General features: G+C 47.0%; 4 protein-coding genes across 13 annotated transcripts; 2 read left to right on the top strand and 2 right to left on the bottom strand.

The window, feature by feature from the left end:
- Window positions 1-36: 36 nt before the first annotated feature.
- On the top strand, window positions 37-11,845 carry LOC119017858 (WD repeat-containing protein 88-like). 6 transcript variants are annotated; one of them, XR_005074582.1, is made up of 13 exons: window positions 44-270; window positions 1,044-1,154; window positions 1,495-1,583; window positions 1,653-1,716; window positions 1,824-1,962; window positions 2,045-2,174; window positions 2,270-2,454; window positions 2,596-2,678; window positions 2,786-2,854; window positions 3,229-3,327; window positions 3,406-3,575; window positions 11,478-11,572; window positions 11,704-11,845. XR_005074582.1 is itself a non-coding variant. In XM_037094972.1 (12 exons), the coding sequence occupies exons 1-11, from the start codon at window positions 154-156 to the stop codon at window positions 3,529-3,531; spliced, it is 1,212 nt and encodes a 403-aa protein (XP_036950867.1). In that variant the 5' UTR covers window positions 41-153; the 3' UTR covers window positions 3,532-3,575; window positions 6,974-7,110. The 6 variants fall into 6 exon arrangements, 2 of the variants coding, with proteins under 2 accessions (XP_036950867.1, XP_036950866.1); XR_005074583.1 differs by having other exon boundaries at window positions 11,478-11,584; XR_005074584.1 differs by lacking the exon at window positions 2,786-2,854 and having other exon boundaries at window positions 37-270.
- On the bottom strand, window positions 3,696-16,194 carry wdr59 (WD repeat domain 59). Of its 4 annotated transcripts, none has more exons than XM_037094960.1 (26): window positions 15,858-16,111; window positions 14,694-14,743; window positions 14,350-14,485; window positions 14,193-14,278; window positions 14,013-14,093; window positions 13,814-13,851; window positions 13,181-13,269; window positions 12,973-13,089; window positions 12,667-12,744; window positions 12,374-12,530; window positions 11,927-12,006; window positions 11,697-11,823; window positions 11,451-11,560; window positions 11,093-11,257; window positions 10,856-10,951; window positions 10,616-10,705; window positions 9,747-9,868; window positions 9,461-9,614; window positions 6,968-7,101; window positions 6,776-6,857; window positions 6,488-6,600; window positions 6,158-6,308; window positions 5,821-5,902; window positions 5,588-5,708; window positions 5,366-5,508; window positions 3,696-4,958 (listed from the first exon to the last, which is right to left on the bottom strand). In XM_037094960.1, the coding sequence occupies exons 1-26, from the start codon at window positions 15,909-15,911 to the stop codon at window positions 4,723-4,725; spliced, it is 2,892 nt and encodes a 963-aa protein (XP_036950855.1). In that variant the 5' UTR covers window positions 15,912-16,111; the 3' UTR covers window positions 3,696-4,722. The 4 variants fall into 4 exon arrangements, 3 of the variants coding, with proteins under 3 accessions (XP_036950855.1, XP_036950856.1, XP_036950858.1); XM_037094961.1 differs by lacking the exon at window positions 15,858-16,111 and adding an exon at window positions 15,426-15,849; XR_005074581.1 differs by lacking the exons at window positions 3,696-4,958; window positions 5,366-5,508 and adding an exon at window positions 6,044-6,089 and having other exon boundaries at window positions 5,650-5,708; window positions 15,858-16,194.
- Window positions 16,195-16,323: 129 nt separating this feature from the next.
- nob1 (NIN1 (RPN12) binding protein 1 homolog) lies at window positions 16,324-21,188 on the top strand. 2 transcript variants are annotated; one of them, XM_037094970.1, is made up of 10 exons: window positions 16,324-16,478; window positions 17,111-17,243; window positions 17,813-17,946; window positions 18,155-18,226; window positions 18,380-18,517; window positions 18,687-18,827; window positions 19,056-19,304; window positions 19,682-19,779; window positions 20,467-20,611; window positions 20,698-21,188. In XM_037094970.1, the coding sequence occupies exons 1-10, from the start codon at window positions 16,410-16,412 to the stop codon at window positions 20,965-20,967; spliced, it is 1,449 nt and encodes a 482-aa protein (XP_036950865.1). In that variant the 5' UTR covers window positions 16,324-16,409; the 3' UTR covers window positions 20,968-21,188. The 2 variants fall into 2 exon arrangements, with proteins under 2 accessions (XP_036950865.1, XP_036950864.1); XM_037094969.1 differs by having other exon boundaries at window positions 18,377-18,517.
- A 195-nt stretch (window positions 21,189-21,383) lies between these two features.
- On the bottom strand, window positions 21,384-25,109 carry cog8 (component of oligomeric golgi complex 8). Its single transcript, XM_037094968.1, has 5 exons — window positions 24,460-25,109; window positions 23,632-23,839; window positions 22,669-23,487; window positions 22,053-22,221; window positions 21,384-21,793 (listed from the first exon to the last, which is right to left on the bottom strand). The coding sequence occupies exons 1-5, from the start codon at window positions 24,786-24,788 to the stop codon at window positions 21,480-21,482; spliced, it is 1,839 nt and encodes a 612-aa protein (XP_036950863.1). The 5' UTR covers window positions 24,789-25,109; the 3' UTR covers window positions 21,384-21,479.
- Between the last annotated feature and the right edge of the window lie 66 nt (window positions 25,110-25,175).

The following is a 25,175-nucleotide window of genomic DNA, read 5'->3' as shown; positions in this document are numbered from 1 at the left end:
TTTCCTCAAAGGCCCTGAAGAGTTTCTGACAGGTGTAACGGTCTGATGTCCCAGGGTCCGTGAAGGCCGCACCGCTGCTGCTATGGTAACTGCCGCGGCGAGCGCTAACGTTTCTTTTTAAGGTCAAACCAACTTTTACTGGAAGCTTCCATCATGGCGTCGACACACAGCGACCCGCTGTCTGTTGATGAAGCTCCAGGAGGAGCAGGAGAGGAGGAGAAGGCCGAGGGAGAGGAGGAGAAGGCCGCCGAGTGGAGCCGAGGGGCGCAGGTAAAGCGTCGCGGTAGATTAGCGGTTAGCTCGGCAGCTAACATTAGCTCGTTAGATGTAACTGTGTTGGATAGTTTGGCTCCGGGTCCAGCAGCGTCACTTGGACCCGGTGCTGGAAACAAGAGGACGTTTAGTTCAGCTCAGAACCTCCGAACCAGCGGGGCGTCACTGACACCTGTGAATACCTTCAGAGTCCTTAGTGAAAAACATGGATTGGTCACATATGACAAACCTACATTGTGTATGTGGTTAATTAAATTTATAGAAATAATAACGGTAGTTTGTTTTTTAACATCTTCCAGGTCACGTGACCCACAGACTGTAATGATGGATTGAGTCAAACACAGTTTTTATTTTTGCCATGTCATGTCATCCGAACCGCTTATCCCTTTCCATGGAGCCAATCCCAGCCTTGTCTCAGGGCGAGGGCAGGGTGCTCCCTCACTCATGAGCAATGTGGGGTTCAGTATCTCGCTCAAAGACACTTCGACATGCAGCTCAGCTCTGCCCAGAGCCGGGATTTGAACCAGTGACCTTCCGATCACTACTCGACCTGCTCTACCCGCTGAGCTACAGCCGCCCCTTTTTATATTAGTGCTCATGTTATTTTTTTTTTTTTATATAATTGTTCATTTAAAGTCAAATGCAAAGTTATTAATTAGATTATTATAATTGTTGGATTAAATGGAATGATGCTTTAATTGAGCTGAACACTGATTACGGTGTTAGCATGTCCATGATGACGTCACTGTGGTGCGTTCACCTGTCTGTAGGTTCCAGTAAAGGTGTTACGGGCTCACAGCGCCGCTGTCACCGCTGCCCGACTCTGCTTCAGTGACAGCTGCGTCCTCAGCTGCTCCTCGGACCACAGGGCCATCCTCTGGGTAAACCTGCTGGACTCACAGTCTCCTGTGGAGCTGCCCAGTTAGACCAGTATGATGATCTGGACTCTGAGCAGCTCCACAGGAGGCACAGATCCACTGAAAGTGACCATGACGACTACATACTTGTATTTACTGCATGATTCACTAATGAGGTCGTGTGTTTGTGTCGATGAAGTCGGGCTCGCTGGCTCCTGCCCGAGTTTCTCTCTTGGATCACTGCTTCATTGCACTTTTCCATGTTGGAGGTTGAATTTGAGTCCTATGAACGCAGCATAACTCAGCTGTCAGCGAGCTGTCACGTTAGGCCTGATGGTTTCCTGTTGGCCTTTGACCTCTACAGGATGTGGAGAGCTGCAGACCTCTGAGGGTGTTTGATGGAGTTCACAGTAGAACCATCAGTGAGTGTGCTCTGATCCCAAACAGCAACAGGTCAGTATGTCTGTTTGTCTGCCTGCCTGCCTGCCTGCCTGCCTCTCTGACTGACTGTTTGTCTGTCAGGATGGTTACAGTCTCCTGGGATAAGTCCATTGTGGCAACAGACCTGGAAACAGGACAGACTCTGGTAACTCTCCTTCTCCACCTTCTCCTTCTCCTTCTTCTTCTTCTTCTCCATATCTAGTTGGATAAATACTGATATTGACTGACTGATCATTGTCTCTCTGTGTCCAGTGGAGTTCGAGGCCGGCTGGCCTGCTGACCTCCTGCAGCTCTTCGTGTGATGGCCGCTTGCTGGTTTGTGCTTCAGATCCACAGAACAGCATTCACATCATGGACGCCTCCAGCGGACAGACGCTGCACCACGTCAGCGGTGCGACACCTCTGACAACTCACAAACTATCTGCATTATTAACACTGTGAGTTAATGAAGGTGCATTTGTTTTCTCCACCAGATCATCACCGCTCCACCATCACACGTTGTCGGTTCGACCCTCACAACCTGCGAGTGGCCACGGTGTCTGCAGACCGCAGCATCAAACTGTGGGACCTGCTGGCTCAGAAAACCACCGTGTCCATCGACAGGTGACAAACACACCTGGACACTTCATCTAACACATCTGTTTGTCAAAATGTTTGATTCTCATTTCTTCCTGTTGTTTCCTGTCTCTCCCTCTCAGTAACCACGGCAACGTCATCTCTGACTGCTGCTTCACCAACAGCGCTCACTTCCTGTGCACGGCATCGTGGGATAAGAGTTTAAAGCTGTGGGACCTTCAGACGGGAGGGTTTCGGTCTCATGGTGGGACGAAGCTGCAGAGAGGGCATGAAGGCAGCGTGAGCTCCTGCAGCTTCTCTGCTGACGGTGAGACTTCTGAGCAAGGCAGCAAATATATATTTGGGCTTCTCAACATTTTTTTACATATATAAATGTGTGTGTGTGACAGACTTCAGTTCTTCTTCGTGGGTTTTGTCTAATAAAATACTTCCGGTTGTATTTCCACAGCAAACCTGCTGGCATCCGGCTCCTATGACAAGACTGTTGCAGTCTGGGATGTGTCCCTTCTGTGCCAGACTCTCATCCTGAAGGTGATCACTGCGGTATTTCTTCATCATTCTGAAATAAAAAACATCAGGTTTTGTTCTTGAGTCATATATTCAAACGCTCAGCTCTGGTTTGTGTTCCTTCATCACAGGGCCACAGTGATTGGGTGACAGATGTGTCAGTCAGTGCTGACAGGAAGTTGGTGGCCTCTGCCTCTAAAGTATCCTCTCCGTTCATCGTATTGATCACTGTCACATTAACCTCAGCAAATCTGATCTGATTCAATCTCAGTGTTCCTGTTAGATTCACAAACACTTTCAGCTGTGTCAGCGTTGTTCTCAGACTACATCAGCTGTTCTTCACACGTTTGCTAATCTGTAACAGTCTCAACCAAGAGAATCTGTTGATGTTTATGTTTGGTTTTAAGACATTATTTCACAAATAGTTGTTTGTGCTTTTACAGGAATCAAGAAGTGAATGTTACATGTGGAAGTGTTTTTCTCCACGTTCTGTAGACGATGTCACACAGTTAAAATCATGAATAGATGTGAGAAGTCCTGTAACACCAGAGCTGAGGCTGTCCTGTCTCTGTAGGACGGGACTGTCCGGCTGTGGAACATCGAGAACATGGAGGAAATCCCAGCAGTCATGGAGAAGAGGAGGACTGAAGGAACCGGAGTTCACATCCTGAAGGTCGGAGTCAAACAGTCCCTCAGCATTTGTTAGCACATGTTGTATTTACTGAGCATCCTGACAGAACCTGTGTTTCAGTGTGAGGAGTGTGGAAAGCCGTTCCCCGTGTCCAGACTACAGACCTCAGAGCTGCTGACCCAGTGCGTCTTCTGTCGACTCAAATCTCCGTCCAGATACCAACCACAGCCTCCACCTCTCATGTGACTTCCTGCCCAGGAGGTCAGAGGTCAGCCACAGAACAGCAGCAGGTAGGGACTCGACATCTTGCTCCTGCAGGCAGCGTGTGGCAATGATACTTCAAAATAAAATGAGGTCAGCAGCGCAGACTGCAGCTGCTCGTCTACGTAACTGTGTCGTTAAAGGCAGCAAATTAAAAAAACACAACTACAACGGCCAACCAAAGACTCGATGTCAATAATGTCTCAGGGGTTCATCAAGAATTTGTACAGTGTTGAGCTTTAGATTTAATTCTCTTCTGAAATGACACACTGACTGAATTCAAACAGACTTTCATTATTATTTTATATTAAGTACATTCATGAACTCCTGAAACATTTAATTTTCTCTCACACAGAGAATTGTTATTTCTGCTTCACATTTAAAACCGGTCCTGTGATCACACGTGCAGCAGTGAGTGGTGTCGGGCCGCTGTGACGCAGTGACATCACATCATCACACATTTCTTAAATTCTCTGTTTAGCCTCAAATGTTATGTTCTCATCATGTTGCTGTGGGCATGGCTAACAAGGGGAGATCATCACAGTGAAAAAAACAGCAAGAAGCCAAGGTCATGACATCACTTCCTGTCTAGCCTCTGTCCCATGAGCTTCTGTAACTCAGAATAATCTCATTCGGACTTTTCTTCATGTGTCTGAATATATTCTGATTCAAATCAGCTCTCATACAACTCTGCTGACTATGAGAGCAAAATATTAAGACAAAAAAAAAATACAGCTACCATGAAAACTGTAGCCGCAGCAGCGCTCAGCAGTGACGGTGTGTTTGAGATGACTGACAGGTGAGCAGACGGCTCAGACTGCAGCTCTGATGCTTCATTCTGAGGCTGATGCCACCAAACATCATCGTGTCCAGAACATCATGAGTTCATCTGTTAGAGAGAAGCCAGTAGCTTTTATTACTTCTACTGTCCAAGTGGAGGTTTCAGTCTGAGGACAGGTCAGGTGCATTTATCCTCTGGGGACCATGAATGTCCATCAAGTGTAGTCTTGTGTTGGACGGACTGACGCTGACATCATCACTTTCTATTGGAGCTGCTGTGTGATCACATGATGGTGCAGCTGCAGCTCCGTGTATCAGAGGCTCATCGAAGGCTGTCAGAGTAAATCTTCTTCACGGCGGTGTGTTGGTGTGTCTCTGCAGAGCGTCCCCGTATCATCAGAAGGTGCTCTGCAGCAGACAGTGGCAGCCACAGCCGGCCGGACACTCATCCTGCCGGCGGAACCAGTCCATCATGTGACTGGTGTGTCCTCCGTGTCCACAGCTCAGGCAGAAGTTAGAGGAGCCGCGTACAGCCACGTGGCAGATGGCGCACTGGAAGGTGAGACGCTTACAGACGGCACACTGAGTCCCACGAGCCTGACTGCGACAGTGACAGCAGTACACTCCGAACTCTGCAGGGGGACAAACAACAACCACAGATCAGAGACGCTCCGGTCCATCGGCCTGAGCCTGCTGAGAATACCGACGTCTGTGGATCAGGATCAGCTTTACTGGCCCAGTCTGTGAACAGCAACACTAAACAACAACCAACGTCTGACTGTTTCTGTAAAACACAGAATTCATATTTCTTTTGTAAACCCAAACATCACTGACTAACATTCTGTCTTTCTTTGTCAGTATTCTACACATTTTTCCATGCATTTTACTTTTATCTGACTTTTGAGGTCCAAATCTTAATTCTAACAAGGGAATGTTAACGACAGTCAGTACATCAACAGTGGTGTGTGTGTGTGTGTGTGTGTGTGTGTGTGTGTGTGTGTGTGTGTGTGTGTGTGTGTGTGTGTGTGTGTGGACGTACCGATGCCTTTGTGAGGTTCAGGAGGGCACGAGGCAAACTTGAGCACGTCGGCTCGTTTCTCCCTCAGACCCCAGCGGTACAGGATCTCACCGTAACATTTCTTAAAGTCATCAAACTGCAGCATGTTGGCGGGGTCCAGCAGTCTGCAGAACACACGGTCGTGACATCAGAGTGACATCACAGTTTTGTTAAATATGCTCCGGGTCTGTCTGACTACGTCACCTCTTGTTCATGTCGTGCTGTTCTCGCTCTCGTTCCCGTGGATCTGTGTAACCCTGGTTGCCATAGCGATAGTCGTCAGGGGAGGACTCACCCCAGGGGTTGGCGTGTTCAGAGTCCCGACCTGCAAACAATAAAAAACCTGTGAGTAATGTCATCGTCCTAGTTAACTCCACACAGAGTAAACCGTGGTGTAGTCAAGCTGTCGGCCTGAAGGTGGCGCTGAGCAGACTCACCTGTGTTCCAGGTGGTTGTAGTGATGGAGTCAGAGGTGCTGGAGCACGAGCCCGAGGTGACGGAGCTCGACGTGTAGCTCGGCTGTGACGACACACACATCGTTACATCACTTTCTGATGTGAGACTTTCACTGGTCATTTTTATTTGTATACATTAAAAAAAACTTTGAATTATTAATAATTTAATGATTTACAGGTAAAAAAGCTCAAAAAAGGTTTTTACAAAGTTAAAGTGATGTAGCTGACGGACACCAGGAAGATGGGCAGGACTGTAATGTCCTATAATGTGACGTTCTCAGATGTCCAAACTAAATAACTGGAGCCAGTGAAGACTTACATATCGTGAGTGGTGTGGGGGGAACATGGCGGAGCGTGACGCGTGATGTCCATACAGGGAGTAACAGTCGGGGGGCGGAGCCTGAGCTCTGAACACACTGCACAGCATGGCCAGAGTCTGAACGTCACTCATGTGACTGTAGTGATCCAACCTTCAGCACACACACACACACACACACACACACATAGTTTGACCTCTATCGCCTACAACAGTTTCATTTAATTATCAATAAACAGTTTCTCACACAGTCACAGACTCCAGTGATCTGTGAAACTGACAGGTGTTCACTGTAACACAGTGCAGGGAACAGTTCAACAAACACTAACTCACAGAGTCTCCAGCAGCTGCCGACCAAACGGGTGTCTGGCCCAGGGGGTCTCTGTGTCCGGGTCTGAGTCTGGACTCAGGTCCTGACTGGTCGCTGCCGAGGCCAGGGCCCACACCTGCACGTGCGCGCGCACACACACACACACACACACGATGTTGAAAAGATGAACTAGACATAGTTGCTTCAGCGCCACCTTCTGGAGACCTGCCTCAGCGTTTGAGTGAAAGTTGTTGTGGCTGCAGTGAGAAAGTTTCTCTTCAGTCAGAGGAAAGAAAAGATGAAATCTTCACCTTCGCCACGTCTCGCCGTCCGACTGTGAGCGCTGCTGCTGCGTTCTTCTGACACGTTTCCTGGATGTCGTTCATGTTCAGACTGAGCAGGACAGAAAACATATTTCATTCACAGAAATGTTTGTACACACACATAAATGACTACAGTGCATAAGTAAATATTGAGACATCATCCGATACTCTTGCTCTCACATGTAGCTCTCTCCCAGAGACTTGTGGACGGGCAGCAGGCAGGAGATGTCCTGGATGATGACTTTACCAGCCAGTTTGATTGGACGGTTGCCATAGTCCGTCCCCTCTCGCTTCGTCTTAAACCGGCGGGATTTCTGACCGACAGACCGACAGACAGACAGACGGGAGGAGGAGGGAGACAGCAGGCCAAGAGGAGACAAAGCACCACCTGATTAAAAGTGGTCTGGCCGACAAATCACTGTAAGAGACTGTTCACACTGCGAGACCGACTGAGGACAAACATCCTTTAATGAAGAACATCTTTGATTCTGAGAGACGTCAAACTGTTAATGCTGTCGCGTTCTTTATATGTATGAAGCTGGATTGATGGTACAACAACTTTAGGGTTCATCCTGTGGGGACCATGAAGATATCCAGTCCTTGTCTAAATCTGTCCCGTAATATTTGAGATATCTCAAAAATTAGAGTTTTCAGCTAATACTTCCCATTTATATTCTCTGCACTGAAGCTTTAAACCATCAGTTATTATTTAATTACTTCATCAGTACTTCAAATTTCATCAGTAATGAATAAAATAAATACAGTTCACAAGAACTTTATCAATATGAGGAGATCTGCATGATGCGATTGTTTTTCTGATGTTTTTCAGGAGTTAAATTAAATCTTCAACTTCTACGTGTGGAGTCATGCAGCTTTTCCCTTTTAATTACATACCTAATCTAACGATGCAACGGGCCGTTGAACACGCAGTCCGATTCCACGGGTTCAACGTGCTGTTTCATCCAAAACACGCTTTTCCAGGACATGTTTAAAGAAGCCGTACCATGGCCGCCTACATTGGATACTGTGGACTCGTACCATGAATCAGAGGCAGGAGTCATGAATCAACACGTCAGCAGTTTGTCTCGCAGTGTGAACACGTGGTTAGTTTTCAGTTTGTTAACGTTTGTAGATGGAATTAAATAAAAAACAGTAATTACCTCAATAGTTTAAAATTAAGTTTAAAAAAAAGAAATGTTCTCTGTTGGTGATCACAGAAACTTACCTGTTATTCAATGTTAGTGAACATTAGAAGCTTTAGTCAGACATCAGAGTAAAGTGTTCTGAATTTGAATGTAGCTAACGATGATAATCTTTGTTGCTACAGTTTTTGCCTCCTGTGAGAAACAAAGAGAACCAAAATGTCCTCTGGCACCCATGTGTAATAATAATTAAGAGCTTCAAATATCCAGCTGAGTCATAAAGAAGATGTAAACGGGTCTGCTCTGAAAAACTGTGTGTTCTCAAGCGTATTTTGGCTTTTAATAATTCCCCAAAAAGATGAAAACACCTCAGAGCTGCAGTCTGATGTGGGAAAAACATCTTGATGGTCACAAAGAGACGGAAACAGTCATTTCAGTTTAACTTGAGTCCAAGTAGCAACAATTAGCTCATCCAAGTGTTTGTAAAGCTCCTAGAATCAGTCGTCACCTGAAGACATATCATCCACTTTGACTGATGTGAAAATTCAAATTCAAATCACATGATGGAGGTTAACTTTGTTAGTGACACAGCTCTCTGCGTTAGCCAATCATTGACAAGCATGTCAAACAGGAAAACACTGTTAAGTCCCTACGAGGAGAAACCCAGAAGAGCAACGACAGAGATGAGAGAAAAGACGGATTGATGGACAGAGCTCAATACCGGCCAATCATGGAGGGTTTGGACAGACCAGCGGCGGGAGGCACAGATTGGGAGCTTCTGATTGGAGGAGAATAGGAAGGAGGTGTGGCCCACAACAGCATGGGGTGGAGAAAAACGACAACAACAAACAAAACAACAAAACAAAACAACAGAAGCCCGTGAGAGAGACAGCCAATGAGAGAGAGAGAGAGACAGACAGGACGTTAACATCCAAAATCACCACAAGTCATCAGTGAGTGTGTAACTCCACTGTGATCTCATTGGCTGCTGAAAAGAAAGCTGGCAGCGCTCTACATTCCCAGCCCCCCTGAAGTACCCGTCGGCTGGGAATGACTGTGGAGACGATGAGGCTTCGCACACTAAGAGCATGTCGAGGTCAAGAGAGCCGTCTGTTAACTTTGTATGGAAGTGAATTAATGACCAAAGTACTAACGAGACAAACTGAACTTGTGATCAACTGTGACTCCGTTTTGATGAACACGCAGCAACAGGATCAGATGTGAAGGAGTTAAATCAGTGAATCTGCTCACAGGGAGTCTTCAGCAGAAGTTTATCCTCAGCTGGAGTTTGAATGTGAGCACATTTTTATCCCTGCAGCAGTAAAGTTCCAGTCAGATCCAGTCACACACAGAGAGAGATGGTTAATGGACAAACACTCAGTGTGCAGACTGACAAACATGTTCATGCCGGTTAATGTAGTCACACATCAACAAGGTCCACTGGACATGTACTGTCAGTGTGACAGCCACAGATCAGTGCATGCCTGTGTGTGTGTGTGTGTGTGTGTGTGTGTGTGTGTGTGTGTCTCACCCGTTCTTTATAGTAGAAGGAGGAGATGGAGACGGTGTCTTTGTCGGAGCGAGTCGGGCTGCCGCTGTACAACCGCAGAGTGCTCTGAGACTCTGAACGCATCTTCATTGGTGTCAGCACTCCGCTGTGATAGGCTGACAGAGCTGACAGGGACCTGAACACACACACACACACACACGCACACGCATGCACAGTTATATGAAGGTTTTTATTTTGGTTATACTTCTGTAGTTGCAGCCGAGTTATGGCAATGTGAGACTGTAAAAGCAGCTGAGTGTGTTTTTACCTGGGCGTGGGCTCGGTGGGCGGGACAGAGCGGTGCATGGTGATTGGGCGGGTGAAGTAAACCAGACAGCCGGTACCACAGAAGCGAGCGCCGGAGGTCCGAGGGAACGGGATGTTGGCATCCTGAGAGAAGAGATGCTGTAACGTCAGTCTGTGACACTCAACGCTCCGAGAGTCATTATGTCAAACTTTGATTTCCTGTTTTCATGCTGCTGCAGGTGGATGTGATGTCTGTTTGCAGACAGTCTACAGGTGGATGTGATGTTTGTTTGCAGCAGAGTCTACAGGTGGATGTGATGTCTGTTTGCAGACAGTCTACAGGTGGATGTGATGTTTGTTTGCAGACAGTCTACAGGTGGATGTGATGTTTGTTTGCAGACAGTCTACAGGTGGATGTGATGTCTGTTTGCAGACAGTCTACAGGTGGATGTGATGTCTGTTTGCAGACAGTCTACAGGTGGATGTGATGTTTGTTTGCAGACAGTCTACAGGTGGATGTGATGTCTGTTTGCAGACAGTCTACAGGTGGATGTGATGTCTGTTTGCAGACAGTCTACAGGTGGATGTGATGTTTGTTTGCAGACAGTCTACAGGTGGATGTGATGTCTGTTTGCAGACAGTCTACAGGTGGATGTGATGTCTGTTTGCAGACAGTCTACAGGTGGATGTGATGTCTGTTTGCAGACAGTCTACAGGTGGATGTGATGTTTGTTTGCAGACAGTCTACAGGTGGATGTGATGTTTGTTTGCAGACAGTCTACAGGTGGATGTGATGTTTGTTTGCAGACAGTCTACAGGTGGATGTGATGTTTGTTTGCAGCAGAGTCTACAGGTGGATGGCGGCTGTAGCAGAGTCTAAATGTTAGTTACCTGATAGGAGCCGTACGTGTTGGTGACTCGAGGAAACGCCTGCAGGGCCGGAGTGACGGGGTTGGAGATGACGAAGGGGTCCTCCTGCGTCTGACGGATGAAAGAATAAGCATCATAATTAAGAAAAGTCATTTTATCAGAGAGAAGTTGTGTCATCTCTCAGGTTGGGAGGAGAACAGAGGAAGTAAGAAAGGAAACAAGGAATCATTTTAAAGCATAAGGATGTGCGTGTGTCCTCACCATGTCCGACTCTAGACAGGACACCAGCTGTCGGACACACGGCTCCAGACAGTTCTGGTTCCTCTTCACCTTCTGGAGCGACGTGTCCGTCAGAATCTGAGGAGAACACAAAGAGGAGAGCATCCTTCACATTCAGCTAAAAAATAAGAACACGTTTTGTTTCAATATATAAATAAAATATAAAACTTAAATGAGTGAAAAAACAGCGAGCTGTGGTGCGTTCAAGAGCATCGGTACCTTCTGGATCTTGGTCTTCATGGCAGACGGGATGGTCGTCGGGGAGACAAACTGGAAGGATGGCGCAGCGTTGTTTGGATACTGAGCGGGAAACTTCACCACCAGGTGAACCTGATGGCTGCCGAAGTGAGCCGACACCACACAGCTGCGGTTCACAGCGTCCATCTGCACAACACCAAACACTGTGATGTCACTTCCTGTTTGACAGTTAGCCAGCTTACTGCTGACAATAAAGACACTGAAATCTATAGAATGACATTAAGACACTAAAAATCTAAAGAAAGTCAAAGTCCAATAATCTATATTATAGATCATAGATGAAATGTGTTTAGACTTCCTGTGAATGTTACTGTCTCACCTCCACGTTGACGTTTCTGATCTGCAGGTTGACCAGAGAGAACTCCTGCTGCAGAGTCTGAGTGAGACCTGAACCCCCCGCCGAGTCCTGACGACCTCCAGAGTCCGGATCTGAGAGCACAGGTGAGACGACAGGTGAGGCTCAAACCTGGACAGAGTCCGCCGACCAACGGCTTTCTTCAACCAATAATCAGCTGTGACATCTGCAGTATTTTCACTTCATCATTGGTGACTGAATGTTTCTCACCCTGCAGGTTTTCAGATGCAGGACCGAGGCTGTGCTGGCTGTCGGGTTCCTGAGACGACAGCGACTTCTCCGTCTCCACCGTGAGGGACATCCCATCCATCAGCTCGTCCACGTCACTGACACACAGCTACACAACAACGTCAACAACAACAACAACAACAACAACAACACACGTCAGGATGGATCAGAGGCAGGAGAACACTGATCTCTCTGTGAGGCTGCACACTGACCTTCTGCAGCTGAGGATCCACCCTCCAGATCCTCAGGGTCTGGTCTCTTGACCAGGTGACCAGCTGGTAATCCTTAGAGCCTGACGAGGCAACAACAACACACTGTAAACAACAACGAACAGCTGCCAGTGTCACAGAACACAGAACAGAACAGCTACAGAACTATGAACACACTGAACCTCCTGACAGAAATGTACAAACACTCTTTATCAAACAGAGAAAAGCATTTTAATGTCTATGTGATCAATATCAAAAAGGATGCATTTAGCTTAGCTTAGCACAAACACTGGACGCAGGGAGAAGTTGTTAGCCTTGCTCTCCGTTTGTCTGATTCACACAGAACTTTTGGTTTTGTCTGATATCTGTGGGTGGAAAGCTGCACTGAAGAGCTGAAGGTTTGCAGGATGTGTGTGAACGTCTCCTGAATCTCAGCCTGTGATTGGTCACCTTCTTTCTGCGGCCTCCACTGGAACTCGAGCACCACGTCGTCGTGTCCGACGAAGGCGTGAACGGGACTGTTGAGGTCGAGCGTGCTCCAGAGCAACAGACTGTTCTCTCTCCTCAGCTGAGGAACCATCACTGTGACCAGACCGTTAGAGAACGGCTGAGGAAACACACACACACACACACACACACACACACACACACACACACACACACACACAGTTTGTACTTCTCGGCTGTAAAGCTGAATGTCCCTGTTAGGATCAATAAAGTTTGATCTGATCTCTGATACTCACCGTGTACCTGGCCTTCCACACTGGGACCTGACAGGATAGGATGTTCAGATACTTCCTGGGCTGTCGGTAATCCCAAAACTACACACACACACACACACACACACACACACACACAGTTAAACACAGAGTGCTGCTCAGTCCAGCTGCATCTTCACAGAATATTTCGAGGTGTGTACATGTGTTTCTCTTCTGTGAAGAAATGTCCTGAACTAAAACAGCAGTGCCGTGAACACATCTGACTTCTGATCCAGTCCAATTTGGATCTTTGTCTCTCTGATTTACTAACAGACTGTTTGTTGTTCTCACCCTCACTGAGTTGTCCTGGCTCGACGTGGCGAGGATGAACTCGTTGTCTGGATGCCAGTCGAGGCCGTGGATCTTGGACAGGTGAGCAGCCACGTACTCGGCCGCCGTGTTCGGCTTCTGTTCAGAAAAAGAAATCACAGGAACGTTCACAGCACTCAGACACACATGCAGCTCAGCGTGGCTCAGATGAAATGTGTCGTCCGCTCACTCTTTTGTCCCATATCCGGACATCTCCATCGTGGCTGGACGCCAGCAGGTACTGGTTCTTCCTGTTCCACTTCACCTGCGACGCCCCGGCTGGAGACACGAGGCGGTGACAAATAGAAACAGGTGTGAAAACACTGCTGACTTTCTAGTTTTTACATTAACAAAAAGAAAAAAATCTAATCAAACTAATCCATTTCTAATGTTGCCTTTAGTTATTGTTGTCAAAGTGTAATTATTTCCATCAAGTGTTAATATTGTCGGGACATTCAGAACATGGAACCCACATGTTCAGAGTTCTGTCATCAGAGCTCAGAAGACAAACTGGATGCAGACATGTTCTCCTGATGTGAACATTAATGAATCTGAGGATGTGTTCAAAGATACTCTGACATTTCAGGTTTAAATATCATCTGCAAAAACTGGTTTTACTTGAACACACAAACAGGTTGTTCCTGCTGAACTCCTCAAACACACCAGAGGGAGCGAGGAACACAAACCACAGCATTAATGTAACTTATTTAACTATGTAGTTGACTATGAAGTGAAACTAGTGTCTAACCAATCAATACACAAACTGAAATGATCAATAAATAAATAAATGAAATAAAGACAGTCTGGTCCTTTAGATGCTCACCGACAGCAGACAGAGCCACAGTGGGCTTCCGAGTGTCTCTGTGGAGTCAAACAGAACATGTGATTAAACAAAGTGTGACGATCGGTCTGAATTAATCCTGTGGTGGGATTATTTTCTGACAACAAGGTTCATGATTCAGGAGAAACAACGTGCTAAAACTATCAGAGCAATCATTTTGACTCTGGTTACTTCTCCTGACCTGGTGTCCCAGATGTAGATGTAGGTGTCCACTGAGCTGGTGACCAGGAACTCCGGTTCAAACCAGGACCAGTCCAGATCACTGAGGACACGAACACATCACAGTGAGTCCCTGAACACACCACAGCCAGTTCCTGAACACACCACAGTGACACTGCCCAGACTGCGTTTGATTTGGTACCTGATGACCCGGGTGTGTCCCTGCAGGGAGGTGTGCACTTCTCCACAGCCGTCCCTCCACGAGTACAGATCCACACGCTGGTTACTCTGAAAACAGCACAGAGTCAGAAACACGTCTTCTTTTCTGTTTACAGGTGTGTTTAAGAATCAGAACTCACTGAGGCAGCGAAGACGTGCGACTCTGCTCTGTGAGGATTCCACTGCACCGTCCCAACGTCCCATTTACTCTGTCGGCCAATTTTCCTGGGAGGTTCAGACGGAGCCTCCAGGTTCACCATGTACAGGAAACGCCGCCTGGAACAGACGACAGAAGCTTTTAGGAGCCGTTTACATGATCGAGTCATTTTCTCATCAGGTCGACGTTCCTCTGACTTCATGATGTTCAAGGAAAAACATACATAAAGTTTGTCACGATGACTTTTACCTGCAGCTCAGTCACAACTTCAGCTACTCTAACAGACTCGTGTTTCCTCCATCATGCGTTCAAGGGAGCTGGACTTACCCAGACAGCACGGCGTGTGAGCCCAGGCAGTCCACTGACATGGCGGTGGCCTGAAAACACAGAAGAAGAAGAAGAAGAAGAAGAAGGTGACAGCTGATCTGAGAGCTCCAGATAACAATCAATCATCAGTTAAAGTAATCACCAACACTTTAATGATCAATTAATTGGTGATATTTTAAGGAGAAAAGAACGAGTCACCTAAATATTTATCAATATTATAAACAACATCTGATCAGTTCAACCAGAAAACAAGAGTCAGATTAATGGAGGTGATCGATAGCAGTGACGTCACTCAGAAAGCATGTTTTATACCATCTGGATAAAAGTCTGGTTTAAACGAACCAGAACCAGAACCCACAGATACTTCTGATTTACTGTTTATTAACAAGTTTGTTGTGTTTCAATACTTTATGGATTAAACTGATCAGTTAATCAAGACGATCATTCAGCTGAACAGCTTTGGAATAAATGCTGATGCACAGAACCTAACAGAACCCCACAGAACCTCACAGAACCTCACAGAACAACACAGGCTGCGATTAAAAACTATTTAATCATTTAAGAAGAGAGAATCTTGATTTCATCAGTTATATTTTACATGCAACATCCAAACACACCTGAAATTAGTCCTCTGCATGTAACACATCACTAGCTGCACATTGTTAAGTACACACACACACACACACACACACACACACACACACACACACACACACACACACACACACTCACTGCCAGCTAATTACAGTGCGCTGCCATGTCAGCGCCCGGGGAGCACATGGGGGGTTCGGTGCCTTGTTGAAGGGCACCTCGGCAGCAACCCAAGAAGTGAACTGGCACCTCTTCAGCTACCAGTCAACTTTCACTGGTCTCTCTCCTCTCGTGACCGTCTTTCACTCCCAGGCCCTGACACCTGAAACCGGACCGGACCGGACCAGGTGTCCTATCACTGATGTCAGCAGTTCGTCAGTTATGAACACTAAACAGAGATCATCTCCTCTGGCGCTGCAGAACTTCACCTGAACTCAGTACCTGTGGGTGTAAAGTTGGACTGTGAACTATCCTGACACCGTTTCACTCTGTCAGAGTCTCTTCACCTGTTCACCTGTTCACCTGTTCACCTGTCAGTCACTTTTTCACACCTGAGCTCTGAGACACAAATACCTGGGCATCCCGAAACTCCACCACCACATTCTCGCTGCTCCAGCGGGCCGCCATCTTCCTCCGTCTTCTACCGTCAACAAAACGTCACGTGACCGCTTCAGCCGATACGCTGCGTTCAAAATATGTGGGAAAACTGTCAATCAGAAGAGAAATGTGAAACCCGTAAAAATACTAAATCAATGCCATGGCGTGGGAGTGAAGACATGTTGCACAAGACATAGATTTTGATCGTGATCGTGAAGTTTTGGGGTAAATTTGCCGTTTGTTCTGCTTCAACGCTCATGAAGTGTTCGATGTTCTGAAGATGCTATATGAATAAAGTAATGCTGTATAATATCAATCATTAAAAACAAATCCGACAGAAACATAAGTTACTGTCAGCTCTTCTGACGCTCCGTTAACACCAGACACCAGCCTGTAAATGTCTCTTACGTTGAGAGTTAATGTAGGTTTAAAATGTCCGACAGACTCGAAGCTCCGCTGGTCTCTATATGTCACGTGAGTGTTTCCGCTCTTCTGATTGGCCGGTCCCGTTACTGTCAGATATCCAACATGGCGGCTACCCTGGTGGAGCATGTTGTCGCAGACGCTGGAGCGTTTTTAAAGCGAGCTCCTCTCCAGGTGAGACTTCATTCATCTCTCAACCGAAAATACAGTTTTTATAAAATCAGCTACACGACAGTTAGCTTGTTAGCTCTCAGTGACGTCAGCTGGTCAGACTGTAGAGAGGCGCAGTGTCGCGAGGCCTCCGCTCATCACAGACCTGCTGATCAATACGAAGTGAAACATTCAGTTCTGGTTTTATCAAGAATCACAGGTCATAATCTCCCGTCAGTACTCAGGTTTATATTTATAACAGATATCACAGCGCTCGTCAGCTGAGGAGCGATGTGAGAGATTAATGATGGAGATTTAAACTGTTTCCTATGTTTTCATTGACCTCATTTCTATAAGTGTAATGATGGCATACATTCCTTATGAATGTACGTGTTGTTTCTTCACTGAGTTGTGTTGTTGACACAAACTGAGCTTGAATAATTGATAAAGGTGATAAAATACAGAAGTTACTTAAAGCTTTGATTTGTTTATTATATAAAAGACATTTGGGTTCATGGGTTGTTAAATCGGATATTGGCAGGATGTGGTGACAGTGAGGGGCATCTGAGAGAAACTGAGGACTTTATTCATAGATATGTTGAAGTGAGTGTTGAATCAGTCGTTTGACCGACACGTTGTGTCTTTCTGTGTTGCAGGACATCGGCAGGAACATCTACACACTGAAAGATGTGGTGGGAGAGATCAGAGACAAACCCACCAGGAGGAGTCTGGCCTTCCTGCCGTACCAGCTCAAATTTGTAGAACCACGTCCTGAACACATCAGACTGGGTAAACTAACCAGACACTGAACACATCACACTGGTAATCTGACCAGACCCTGAACACACCACACTGGTAATCTGACCTGTCCCTGAACACATCACACTGGTAATCTGACCTGTCCCTGAACACATCACACTGGGTAAACTAACCAGACCCTGAACACATCACACTGGGTAAACTAACCAGGCCCTGAACACATCACACCGGTAATCTGACCAGACCCTGAACACATCACACTGGTAATCTGACCAGGCCCTGAACACATCACACTGGTAATCTGACCAGACCCTGAACACATCACACTGGTAATCTGACCAGGCCCTGAACACATCACACCGGTAATCTGACCAGACCCTGAACACATCAGGTTGTGGTCCTAATGTTCAGTGATTTTCAGTAAATCTGAATCCTTTAAATACGTTTCCCAGGTAATCTTTTAACCTGTGTAATAAAGTGATAAATAATGCTGTGACACGCCTCCTCACCTGTATTCCACACCTGTCCTCTGTAAACATCCTGACATTCCTCAGGTTTAGTTCTGCACTCTGAGCTCTTTGTCTTTTGTCTTCCTTCAGTGACAGAGTTCTCCAAGAAGACGGGAGATTACCCGAGTCTTTCGGCCACTGACATTAAAGTCCTGGCTCTGACCTACCAGCTGGAGCTCGAGCACGTCGGCTCACAACACCTGAAGAAAGAGCCGGAGGTCAAGGTACCTGATCAGAAGACCATTTTTACTGTTTGTACCAGACCCGTCCCAGCTGACTGCTTGTAGAACGGATCTGGTACTGACAGTGTGTATGTTTTACGGTCGTGTTTAACAAGCTTTATGCTAAGCTAGGCTAAAGTCTAGCCACAGTCTAGTTCAGCAGGCTGACTGTGTGGTTTGGTCAGAGTAACATCTGGATCTTTTGTCTCAGGTTCATGTTCAGAGCACACAGCGACACCCAGAGACTCCGGTCAATGTCGCAGGATTCCACTTCCCCTCCAAGGTATCACACAGATGATCGTTAAACTTCTTCACATCTGTCAGTTCAAAACATCTGACGGAGAGTTAATCACAGTCTGTCTAGTTTTATAATGGAGCCTAAAACATCTGCAGAACATCTATCAGTTTATTAATTTCCTGGTTGTTCGTTTAGAAGCCTGTGGACACTTCGAACGTCCGACAAATTCAGACCGTGACGGAGACGTCAGAACCTGCCGACGCTAACAAGTTCAACAGCTTCCACTTCTGGAGAGAGCCGCTGCCGTCCATCGACAGCGACCTGCTGGATTTACTGGTGAGGCTAACACAGACTAACATCAGTGTTAGCTGTTCTGCTGGCTAACATCTGTATTAGCTTCTCCAACGAGCTAACATGAGCGTTAGCTTCTACAACAAGATAATCTACTGATGAAAGGTTTTAGGTTTTTATCTTAACAAACCTCTGGTGGTGTTTGTTCCTCCAGGATCCAGTGGAGGTTCTGAATTCGAAGAACAAACAGAAACAGACGGACACACAGACGACTGCCGACAGTGACGAGTTTAACAGCTTCCACTTCTGGAGAGAGCCGCCGCCGCCCATCGACGACAGCCTGCTGGATTTACTGGTGAGTTCAGGAACCATTCAGAGCGACACACACAACAGCTGGATGTAGATTTTCATTCTTTTTTAAATACAAATAAAGAAACTGGGTTTTTTGTGACCATGCTGATCTCCAACAGTTACAGTGTGAGTCTCCTTTCAATCATACTGAGATCTTCATTGTCATTGCCATGCGTCCTGGACCTTGATTGGCTAACAGTGATGGTGATGTCATTTGTTTGTTTGTTTACAGAAAGTCGACGGCATCTCATTATCAGAGAGCAGGTCAGACACATCGCTGCAGACAGACAAGCCAGAGGACCAATCAGACGACGAGGACAAAGAGAACGAGCCCGGAGACGATGAAGAGGAGGAGGATGACGACGACGGAGGTGGTTGGATCACTCCCAGTAACATCAAACAGGTGAAGATGGACTCAGCTGATTGGACGGCTCCTGCTGATGTTAAAGTTGGATGTCTGACGACCGACTTCGCCATGCAGGTAACGGACACCTCGCACCTGTCGGTGACGTCACCTGGAGACAAGACTTTGGTTTGAACGTTGGATAACATTACTGAAGATGTAGTATGTTTATATTTTACACAAAAAATCTGCTTCTGTTCAATGAACCAAACACTTTTCTCATGTTTTATTATCTAACATGTCAGAAAATGGTGAAATGAAAGCTGACGTCTTCACTTGGTTTGTTTTGTCAGACACAAAATCTAAAAACGACGAGTTTTCTGTCCTTTGAGACAGATGAGGAGAAATCCAGCTAATGTTTTTTTTTATTTAAAACTGAGATTAATCAGTCAGTGAAATAGTTGCAGATTCATTTTCTGACAGAGTTAATTAACTGATTGTTTTCGTCTTTCCAGAACGTTCTGATTCAGATCGGACTTCATGTTCTGTCTGTGAACGGGATGGTGATCAAACAGGCGAGGAACTACATCCTGAGATGTCACGCCTGCTTCAAGTGAGTCAGTTTGGTCAAGAGGGTTCATCCTCTGGAGAGCAGGACCAAACACAGCAGCTCCCCTCCATCCTTCCATCATCGCTGTTAGAGACACTGAATGTGTGAATCTGTTGCTAGGAAACATCTGCGCTGTAAACAGGAAGTCACTGTAGCGTCACGAGCCAGCAGTTTGTAAATGTTTCAGTTTTGTGTCTGAATCCAGAAGAAAGTTTTTATACAGTTTATAATTACAGGGAACTACCTGATTATGCTAAGCTAACTGACCTTATTTAGTCAAACAGTTTTTGGTATAACATTTAATAAATTGAGGTATATTGTGCTATTTTAGTGGCATAATGTAAATTCTTCCACACTGAATCATTATATTTTCTCTGTGATCAGGTCAGATATTAGTGTGCTAATCTATCTTTCAGTTGGTTCAGTGACTGCAGTTATTGGCTGTAAGTGCTGAGCAACATCTGTCAGAGCTCTTTGTGATGATGAAGCTAAACTTGGTGCCGTTAGCATGAGGCTCAGTCTGACCTGAAGAACAGCTGCTGGACTGTTAACTGAGTTCAGTGAGTCTGTCACATGACCGGAGTGTTGGAGGACTGATGGAGCTGCACATAAAGTTTTAAGCTACATGTTGCCATTATTAATTATAATGTCATTAGTATTTATTGTAAACTGTGAATGTTTTAATTTCAGGACAACGAGCAACATGAACAAAGTGTTCTGTTCTCACTGCGGGAACAAAACTCTGAAGAAACTGGCCGTGACTGTCAGCGAGGACGGCAGCGTGCAGATGCACTTCTCTAAAAACCCCAAAGTGCTGAACCCGAAAGGGCTGAGGGTGAGACGCACACACACACACACACACACAGAATATAAGAATATGGAATAATCCTGCAGCATCATGAACTGTCTCTGGTGTTTCAGCACACGCTGCCGCTGCCTCAGGGAGGGAAACACGCCCAGAACCCCCACCTGGTGGAGGACCAGCGTTTCCCCCAGCAGAGACTCTCTCGTAAAGCTCGCCAGAAGACCGACGTGTTCAACCCCGACTACGTGGCCGGCGCGTCACCGTTCTGTGAGAACGATATCTACAGTCGAGCCGCCAACCTCCAGATCAGAGACGGTCAGTGTGGTGGCGGCCGCAGACGAGCCAACCCCAACGCCTCCCACAAGAAGTTTGTGAAGAACAAGTGAAGAGCAGACAGAAGTTTGGACTCCTGAGAACTCGACATCAGACCGACTTACTGAATTAAAGGAGCGTTCAGTGGTTAAGCTTGTTTAAGTCTTCTGACTGCAGGTTAATGTGCAGAAACAGCTGCAGCTCCTTTAAATACTCAACCAGCATCTTCCCTCTCTTCATGTTGACCCTGATTATGTATCTTTATTTACCCAAATAAATTTTAAAACCCACTTCAGCTGTTACAGAAAGTGTTCAGATTTATTGTTTCATTATTTGGATCTTTGGACACGTTTGTGATTCTCAGATGATCCTTTAATAAAGAAACTGTCTGACATGAAGCTGGAACATCAACATGTCGCACTCACGTCCTGTTTTCTTTCTGTTGAATCAGTTTCAATCATCCCGAACCTTAAAAAGAAGAATCAGCAGCTAAAAAGAGTTAATGTGTTTAATTTAGTTCCAACACCAGAGTCCAAAATGATTCTTCAAACTCCCCCAGCAGCCCACAGAACCTTAAGCAGAAGTCTTAGTCCAAAGAAAACTCTTGGTCCTGTATTGTGTCTTCATCTGGTTCCTCGGACCTCGGCTCCGTCACTTCAGAGTCTGTGATACCAGACTGGGTCTGTGCTGGGTCCGGTGTGAGGTCAGGACCTGTTTGCGGTTCTGTGAGCTGCGGCTCAAACGTCAGGCTGCTCAGTTCGCCGCTGATGTCGAGCTCCGGCTCTGATCCTGGTGGTACCACCTCTCTCTGTGGAAGCAGGAAGTCCAGCGGCTCGAGGACCGCAGCCAGATCCACGCAGCCCAGACTGCCGTACCTGTGCAGCTGGGTCGGAGGAACACCTGCAGAACAAAGCAGAACAGCTTCAATCATCCCAACATATAAACTCGGAGAGGACCCGGGTCTGACAGCTTGAACCCAGACAGACAATAATCTCTGGACTGTTCAGTCACGTTGCTAATGGATGAAGAAAACAGACAGACTTTATTCTGGATGATTGCTGACCGTGTTAAATACTGAACGGATCGGGTCACCTCCATTCAGGAGTTCAGTGGAAACACTAACACTGATTTAAAAGCAAAAAGAAAAAAGGATGCTCACCCAGAACCAGAGCCAGCTGAGCCGGAGGAAACAGAACCTGCAGACAGCGGTTGAGGAACGGCAGCAGGTCGTCAGCGTACGAACAGCAGAACTGATCGAACAGCTCCTTCTCTCTGCTGCTGAAGGCCGACTCCTCGGCCCGGTGAAACACCAGAATCTGACGGGTCACCTGACAGGAAACGACACCAATTAACACTGATGACAAGCTGTCCAGACGGGCCGGGTGTGCATGTCTGGGTCTGTCTGGCTGCTGTGTACTGGTGCTGCTGACGGTGTGGATTTACAATCAAGTCTGCAGAACCCCCAGAACCACCTGCAGGCTTCAGAGCGTCTGCATGAGGTGCTTAAAATATTAACTACAGATAAATGCAATATGGACTGTTATGAGTCAATTAATTCACGCTGCACAAAATGTGAAATCTTTGATCCATTTTGCATTTTGTTGTTTTGAGTTTTACTAATAGAAAGTTAGTTTGAACTATTTTGATATTCGATTAATATTTTCAAGCCAAAATATTTCTTAAATGTTTGGATTTGTTTCTTTTCCGCTTGTTTGGACAAAAGAAGTAACTTGACGTCACTTCGGGTCGTTGTGATGAACAGAACCTCTGCTCACCTTCTTCAGGGCGTCTTCCAGACATCTGGTGACGTCCTGGGCGAGACCGACGGGGCAGCAGAGCCGCAGGTCGTTGAAGGCGGTCAGGATGTTGTTGAGGAAGCAGGCCAGCGGCTGGAAGTCCAGCAGGGACATGGGGGGCTGCAGGGTGCCGGGCTGGGTGCTGGGGGCCGCGGGGGGGATGGTCCCGCCCAGTACCGAGGGCAGGGCGATGAGTGTGTACAGGTTCATGTCCTCCTGGAACTTCTCCACCGCCTCCTGCACGGCTCTGCGGAACGTTTCCGCCGCCACCCGCTGGAACATGGGCGCCAGCTGTCCGCGGAAGTCCGCCCCGACCCGGCTGAAGGACAGGCCGAAATACATGCACTGACCCAGGAGGGAGTCCAGGCGGCCCCCCACACCCCGCTGCAGGTCCCTCTCTAAAGTCTCCAGGAACTCTGCCACCTTCTGCACCACCCAACCGTGGAAGATGGCGGCTTCGTTCACCTGCCCACCGGCGGGCGGCACCAGCGGGTCCTCGTCAGAGAAGATGGCTCTGTACTGCGTGATGATGTCGAACAGGTGGACTCTGCAGGCCTCGATGGTTTTGGTGATGTGGAAGTAAGGGTCATCTTCAGAGATGGCAGCGAGGATCGAGTGCAGCCAGGTGCCACGAGCCTGCAGGAACTTCACTCGCAGCTCCGCCTCTGTGAACACGTCCATCCTCCGCAGGTAGCCAATCACACGCAGGCAGACTGGAAGCTGCGAATTACTTCGCAGCTGCTGCAGCAGCTGGTTGAGCATCAGCTGAGTGGACTGACGCACCTCACGCACGATCCCCTGAAGGTCAAATCATGTCGGTTAATCGTCAACAACACTAATCTGCAGCTATTCTCATCATCATTTATTTAACTGAGTCATCTTGTGAAAAGTCACTTTTCATCCAGTCTGTATCTCAGACACCAGATGTTGATGTCGACTCACCTGGATGACGGGCAGACACGAGTGTTTCTTCTCCAGCCTCTTAACGTACGCCGCCAGCTCCAGAGCCTCCTCGTAGTACCCGTTGCGGACGCAGGTGTCCATGAGCTGAGGGATCTCCAGGATCTCCAGGATCTCAGTGTGGCGGTTCAAAGTAAGGCTGTTCATCCGGCGGCTCGCTCCGATCTCCTCCGCCTCCTTCATGAACCCCCTGAACACAAACACGTCAGGAGCATGTGACGACTTATTCGGTGTCCTGATCAATGACACTTTGAAGGAGATTTTTTGATGTTCTGACAGTCACATTAAAGTTTTGTCTTAAAGTAGAATTGTTTTCATTATTGATTCATCTGCAGACTATTTTCACGAAAAATTGATCATCAACAAAATGAAAAAAAAATAAATAAATCATCGCATAATTCCAGAAATGAGTTTCATCTTCAAATGTATTCTAAACTCAAAGCTGTTTATTTACTGTGGTGCATGATGATGATGAGGAGGAGGAGGAGGAGGAGGAGGAGGAGGAGAAGCAACAAACCATCACACTGAAGAAGACTGAAGCAAACTGATCGATTATCAAATTAATCTGAGATTAACTTTACTCTTAGTTCACTTCCTGTTGACTCTCTTGCTTTACTGATGTGATGAGGCAGCATGCAGCTGTTACTGTAACACCCCATCACTGACTTCAGTTGAATCATTAGTTTCAGTGTCAACAGACAGACAGACGTGTTGAAGCAGCTGGACCAGAACCTGGACCTGGACCTGGACTCTCGGGGTCCCCTGAGGGTCCAGGGGCCCCGGGGCTCTCCGTCTCTGAGCGGCACTGACCTGCATCTTTCCCCGAAGCTGGGCAGCTTGTCCAGCAGCCGAGACACGCTGCTCTCCACCCGGCCGAAGTCTCGGTAGATGTGCTCGGTGCAGTCTGCGGTGCGGATGAAGGTCTGGTAGTTGGAGAAGGCCAGCTCCCGGGTCTGCTGCAGGATCTGAGCCCGCTCCTCCGCCAGCCGCTCCGGCTCCCGGCTCAGCTTCTCCACCCCGAAGGAGCTCAGCTCGGACAGGTAGGCCGCGAAGTCCGGGTTGTCCCTCCAGCTGTCCGGGAAGCTGTCCTTAAAGATCGACGCTAGAATACTCTCGTCCTCCACGTCTACCGCCGCCATGTTGGACGGCTGCTGTGAGGTCTAAAGGAGCTGCTGGCGGTTCGTCAGGGACACGGACTCATTAACGCGGGTCAGAGTGATGCTGGATTCACACACAAACTGACTGTCAAGAGTTAATTATGTTCTTTAAACTCTTACAAGCTGGACAGTCTGTGTTGACAACCACTTCCTGCTTCCTCCGACTTCTTCTTCGTCTCCTTCTTCTCCTTCTTCTTCTTCTTCTACTCTTTCACACAGTGTTATCGCCACCTACCGTTGTACTTTATATCGTTACTTTTACCAGACGGTTCTTGCACGTCACCAGTCTTTATTGATTATGTTTGTCCATTAAACGTGGCTGTTTGTTGTCTTGGTTTAGTTAATAACTTATTCAGATCTTCACTCTGA

Source organism: Acanthopagrus latus, chromosome 4 (genome assembly GCF_904848185.1).
Source record: "Acanthopagrus latus isolate v.2019 chromosome 4, fAcaLat1.1, whole genome shotgun sequence".
In the NCBI taxonomy this organism is placed as follows: Eukaryota; Metazoa; Chordata; class Actinopteri; order Spariformes; family Sparidae; genus Acanthopagrus; species Acanthopagrus latus.
Note: the sequence above shows the minus strand (reverse complement) of the source record. Positions and strands in the feature narration are given on the sequence as shown.